Source organism: Pyrus communis, chromosome 8 (assembly GCF_963583255.1).
Source record: "Pyrus communis chromosome 8, drPyrComm1.1, whole genome shotgun sequence".
Lineage (NCBI taxonomy): Eukaryota > Viridiplantae > Streptophyta > Magnoliopsida > Rosales > Rosaceae > Pyrus > Pyrus communis.
The window spans coordinates 26,590,257-26,596,256 of NC_084810.1; the positions used below are offsets into that span (position 1 = coordinate 26,590,257).

The 6,000-nt window shown below is 38.3% G+C and overlaps 1 protein-coding gene across 1 annotated transcript; it reads right to left on the reverse strand.

Moving 5' to 3' along the window:
- Positions 1-4,798: 4,798 nt before the first annotated feature.
- LOC137743251 (protein PXR1-like) lies at positions 4,799-5,505 on the reverse strand. Its single transcript, XM_068483124.1, has 2 exons — positions 5,217-5,505; positions 4,799-5,121 (listed from the first exon to the last, which is right to left on the reverse strand). Exons 1-2 carry the CDS (start codon positions 5,503-5,505, stop codon positions 4,799-4,801), a joined length of 612 nt encoding a protein of 203 aa, XP_068339225.1.
- Between the last annotated feature and the right edge of the window lie 495 nt (positions 5,506-6,000).

A 6,000-nucleotide genomic window follows, 5' to 3' on the forward strand; every position in this document is an offset into this window, starting at 1 on the left:
ATCTCTACTATGATATCATTGTCAGCCATCACAATGCAAACTGGCTTACTATCTCCATTTTTGGACAAAAACGGTGCGTTTTTATATGTAAGATAACAACATTTCTGTCTTCCACCTTTGCGTTCATGTCCTGAGGTCCTCATCTTATAATTAATTCGGTTGCACACAATTATATATACGTACGTGGTCAAAATGTTACAAGTTCATGACCCTGACAATCTTTGAGTTAATTAATTGACTTGATTAAAAACTGATACAACAAGTATTTTATGATCAGTGGAGTTCTATAAGGTAAACATGTGCTTTAGGTAGACATCTTATCTTACATATATCTTATAAAATAATTAACAATAACATATTTAGTACAAATGAATAGGCTGCGTTTCCTGAATGTTACATTGCACTTGATCAATATACGCACGCCTTTATAACATGCATGTAATAATATGTCTCGAGATATGCAGACAACGATTAAACTGGTTTTATAATGTTCCATGCATCACCCACTCCGAGTATGTTTCATTTGCCCTCTTTAATTAGTCATGATCAAGTACATTTCCTCATTGCATGTGCTACCTTCCAGTTTCGATCAAGGCTTCAACAACCACTATATATATATATATATATATATATATATATATTAGTTATTATCAACTATATTAATTACAATGGCAACCGTAATTTAAATAGGAGGTTTCTTTGGGAAGCTCCAAAAGCAATTGATCAACGTTAGTGTACATAGGAGAATCTGATTAGGATTCCAAGTCTTCTTGGGTTAGATTTTTCGTATTCCCTATGAACTTAGTTTACTTGTACGCCAAGTCACTATTATGCTCTAATATTATGAATAAAGTTGAAGCGATAAGTAACAAGAGAGTGACTCAACTCTTCTAAGCTATCTAGGGTAATTAACTTTCCGATGTGGAGCAACTCTACATATCACCACACTTCCAACTTTGATTTGGGTTCAATGGTGTTTAATCCATTCTAGTAAATAACAACCAAATGTTATCAAAGTTATCAAAATAACAACAAATTAAAATAACAATTAGAGTGCAAAAAAAATTAATTTAACATAATATATTCTTATATTCCTAAATATTATAAGTTTAGGTTATATTTAATATTGTTAATTTAACATAAATGCTTATAAATATTATTCATTCCATTTTCTCATAACAACTCAAATTATGTTCATCTAATCCATTCTAGTAAATAACAACAAAAAATTATCAAAATAACAACAAATTAAAATAACAATTACAGTGCAAAAAAAATTGATTCAACTTAATAAATTTGTTTATTAAAATATTATATGAGATAACATAACTAATTATTTTTTAATTTTGGGTTAAACTTTTTTATTTTTTTTTTGTTTTTGTTTTTATCCTTGTTCCTTTTTTTTGGGAAGTTAAAATTTTATTTTTATGTTGGGCGGGAGGTTTCCCGGTTTTTTTGCAGGGAATGGGTTGGAAGATTTTGTCAGTGATTGGCATGTCAACTCATGCTTGGACTGGTTTTAACCGATGCAAAATTATACACTTTCAAGACTAATTTTCTGTCAGACAATTCTTATTTCGAAGCAAATGTTTTCATATTTCGACACAAACTTGCTCTTATTTCGACGTTATGAAAACCTGTCAGGCTAACGTCGGTTAAAACCGACGCAATGTGACCTTATTTCGACGCAAAGTGACCTATGACTGAAAACTATGTCAGACTAGTTGTCAAAACTATGTCAGGCTATAATATAGGTCAAATCAGATATAGTGGCGGTTTTAAGCGACACAAACCTGTGCTTATTTCGACGCTATGCAAACTAACGTCAGTTTTAAACGACGCACTAGGCCCTTATTTCGACGCTATGCAAGATAACGTCGGTTTAAAGCGACGCAATAGGCTTGCACTGACAAGTATAGCAGGCTTTCTGTCAAAAGTATGTCAGGTTACGTGTGGGGAGGTTTAGTCAGTTATTCTGTCGGTTTTAAGCGACGTAATGTGTTCATATTTCGACACTAAGTTGTTATCCATATTTAATCTTCTTTGTCTCCCTTCACTTCCGTGTTCCACTTCTGTCTCTCGTCTCTATCCCCCATTTCTGGCTTCCTCTTTCCCCCATTTCAGCCATCTTCCTTCTCCTTCCATTAAGTTTTGCAATGGATAATTCCCGTGAAGATCAACGTTCTGAGGAACTTCATTTGGAAGAGGACGAGGGTGATGCTGGTTCTTTTTTGAATTGTTATTAGTGTCAGTTTTTTTTTTTTTTTTTTTTTTTGTGTGTTTGAACTATTATTATTGCTAATCTGAAAATATACATTTGTTTCCTAGTTTTTAATTGTGTGTTTGTATTAACAAGGTACATCTCAACGGAGGCGTGGACCCTCAATTCCTAAATGGACGAAACAGCTTTGTTCGTTTGATTCGTCCGGAAAATGCATTAGTGATAATGCTAGTGCTTTTTCAAAACATGTAGCAGCGGAGGTTAGGGACTATAGAAATCTGCCGTTGGAGAAAGATTGGCGTAAGGTTACGGAAGAAGATAAGGAAGCTTTCTGGAATAGAATAAAGGTATATATAGATGTTTTTATTTTTAGTTGAAAATAGAAGAATAGGTCAATGATTGTAATAATATTTGACTAGCGTGATTTTTTTTGTTTTTTGTTTTTATGTATGTAGGGAAATATTTTTTTTGAAGATGCAGATATAGTAAAAATGCCTTTGATCCGTCATATGACGCTTAAGATTGCGGAGCATGCGCACAAAGAGTTTAGAAATAAGTTAAAAAAAAAGTATTATACTAAAAGAGCAGAAGAGGTGCGCAGCGAGCCTCCTCCTGATGTGATTCCTGCCCAGTGGGATGATTTGTTGGCATATTGGAATAGAGACAAAACAAAGGTAAACCTTACACGATTTATTTCGTTATAACTTTAAAGTTGCCTAATATAATCTTTTTTTTTTCGTTCGTTTTTTTTCAGGAGGTTGCTGAAAAAAATAAGATTAATCGGGGATTGAAATCAATGAACCATACTACTGGTACAAAATCCTTTGCAAGAGTGCGGGAAGAATATGTATGGATTGTACATTTTGAAGAGATGATTAATTTTAAATAATTATATTTATTTTTAGTATGAGGTTTGCTTAATTTGTTTGTATGAAATTTTATTTTTGATAAAGCGGAAGAAGCATGGGAAAGAAGCAGATCCTGTAACCTTTTTTCGTGAATGTCATACACGAAAAGATAAAACATGGATTGATGAAACATCGGAGCGTACAGGGGTAATTGATTTTTTCGTGTTAGTATTTGATTTTATTAGTATTTATTATCTATAGCTTATTTTTCTGTTTTACGATTGAATTTTTGTTTTTAAAAATTGTAATGCAAGTCAACAATGGAGAGCAACGTGCAAACATTGATTGAGTCGGGCCAAGACGATAATGAAGATCTTAGGACCCAAGTTTATGTTGATACTATGGGTCCTGAGAGGTATAATAGAGTCAGAGGATACGGTCATGGTGTGACTCCTGATATGGTGTCTTATGCATCTTCTTCATCTTCTACATCAATTTCCTCCAGGAGATCATCTAAGAGTTCAATGGCGTTGCTGATGTCTCAAAATAATGAGTTGAAAATGAGGGACGAAAATAATAATAAACGGATTTCGGACCTAGAGAACAAGCAAAATCAGTTGTTTGCATGGTTTTTTCAAAGATTTCAGCCACAACCACCGTATAGCCCGAGAACCCAACAATCAGGCCAGAGTCAACCTCCTCAACAGTCGGGCCAAAGTCAGCCTCCCCCTGCATATCCGTGTGCTGGCCATAATCAGCAACCTCCATATCCTGTGTATCCGATGCCTGCGCAGCCCATGCCATACATGCAGCAGCCGCTCATGCCATACATGCAGCAGCCACCTTATCAAGTGCCAGTATATCGACCTGAGATGGCTGCTCCTAGTGGATCTTTTCCTGAAGTTCCAGTTGGGGGGTTTTCTGGAATGCTTGCAGGTGTTGGATTTGATGTGGACTTGTCGAGGATTTTTGGATCAGATGGAGGATCTCAAGCAGAAGGATCTGGACGACGTTCAGGCGCAGATTCGGTTGGGTAGTTTAATTGGTTCGTTTTCTTGTCGGTTAAATACGACAGTATAATTGGTCTATCTTTTTGTTTTTTTATGTTATGTTTGTAATGTCGGATTTAATGTTTGTTACGACGGACGACTTTTTGGATTTTATGTGAAATGTTAGATGTACAGTTTGGCACTATTGTTTTTGTTATTTATTTTCATTAATGTTTATTTAGATCTTAAAATTTATAATTTTGATTATATAATTTACTTAAGTTGGAATTAATTGAAATTGCATGCAGTTGTCCATCTATTTTTATTATTATTAACAAATATAGTGTCGGTTAAGACCGTTACTAGATTTTATATTTTATTTATTTAATTGTTATCTAACGTCGGTTTAAGGAATATTTTATTTATTTAATTTTAATATAATGTCGCTTTAAAGCGACAGTAGACTGCATACTTTATAATTAAATAGCTGATGCACGTGTAAGTATGCGTCGCTTTAAACCGACGTTAATGTTAGTGTCGCTTTAAAGCGACACTGTGTAGTGGCGGATTAAGCTCAAAAAGCGACACTGAAGCCCTTTCGCGACGCTAGCAATAGTGTCGCTATTGAAAAGCGACATTACATTGTTTAATGTCGGATTTGTGCCAAATTTTCGACAGAAATTTGATTTCTCGTCGGTTTGTCCTCCGCCGGTGATAGCATATATTGTAGTAGTGCCTCTTCAGTGGCCTCCCGACCCTCTCCTTCCACTCCCATTGCTCTCCTGACACCTTCTTCCCCCTCCCCTCCCTCCCCCGCTTCCCGTTGAACTCCGCGTCACCCTCTCATTCCTCTCAACCTCCGGCTTCTTCCTACCCCTCGTCGTCGGCTTCTTCTTCTTTTCCTTTTCGTCCTTGCTCTCCTCAGTATCATCCTCAGAACCATCCGATGTCTCCTTCTTCACTTCAGTGCTCGACGAGTTCTGCTTCATTCGCTTCAAGAACCTCGCTGCGCCTTGCTTCTTCCTCCTGTTTTCTTTCTTCTCCTTCTCCGCTTGCAACGCCTCTAAACCGTCATGCGAACTGAGTTCATTGACGCCATACTCGTGCGGCTTCGTTGGCTTCGCTGCATTCCTACCCCTCGTGGTTGTCCCTCTCCACCCGCCTCTTTTTTGTGTCCTCCTCCTCCTAATCCCCTTGTCTTCAACTTCACCAATGCAGCACCATCCGTCTTCTTCGCTTTCTCTTCGACCTTATCTCCCTTCCTGCTCTTCACACCGCCTTCTGATAGTGCATTGACAGAACCACGCTTTCCACAAACAACAATGGAAGACTTGGTGGGTTTCTCGGGGACATCGGGCTCGATCTTGGGAGCTTTGGTTTCGATCTTGGGCACGTTGGATGTTACTGTTCCGGTCGCAGGTTGTGGGTTCGGGAGCTGGTCGTTCATTTCATTTAGCACAATTGAGTGGAGCTCTTGAGCTGCGTGCTCCGGAGAGTTCTTGCGGAAGAAGACGACGGCGTTGTTGAATAGGAGGAGGAGTGTCACATCCCGGCCCAGGACGGATCACTTCCCGGGCCCGCTCCACCACCGTAGCACGATATTGTCCGCTTTGGGCTTACCATTCCCTCACGGTTTTGTTTTTGGGAACTCACGAGCAACTTCCCAGTGGGTCACCCATCATGGGATTGCATTGTTTTTGGGAACTCACGAGCAACTTCCCAGTGGGTCACCCATCATGGGATTGCTCTCGTGCGCTACTCGCTTAACTTCGGAGTTCCCATGGAACCCGAAGCCAGTGAGCTCCCAAAAGGCCTCGTGCTAGGTAGGGATGAGAATATACATATAAAGATCACTCCCCTGGACGATGTGAGATGTCACAAGGAGGTCGCGGAAGAACATGGGGATGCAATCCTCTGTGTAGACGCCTTTGTTAAGCTTGGA

Coding starts and splice junctions, on each gene's coding strand:
- LOC137743251 (XM_068483124.1), bottom strand. CDS start 5,505: ATGAACGACCAGCTCCCGAACCCACAACCTGCGACCGGAACAGTAACA. Junction 5,122..5,216: donor AGGACACAAAAAAGAGGCGG/GTGGAGAGGGAC, acceptor ATGACGGTTTAG/AGGCGTTGCAAGCGGAGAAG.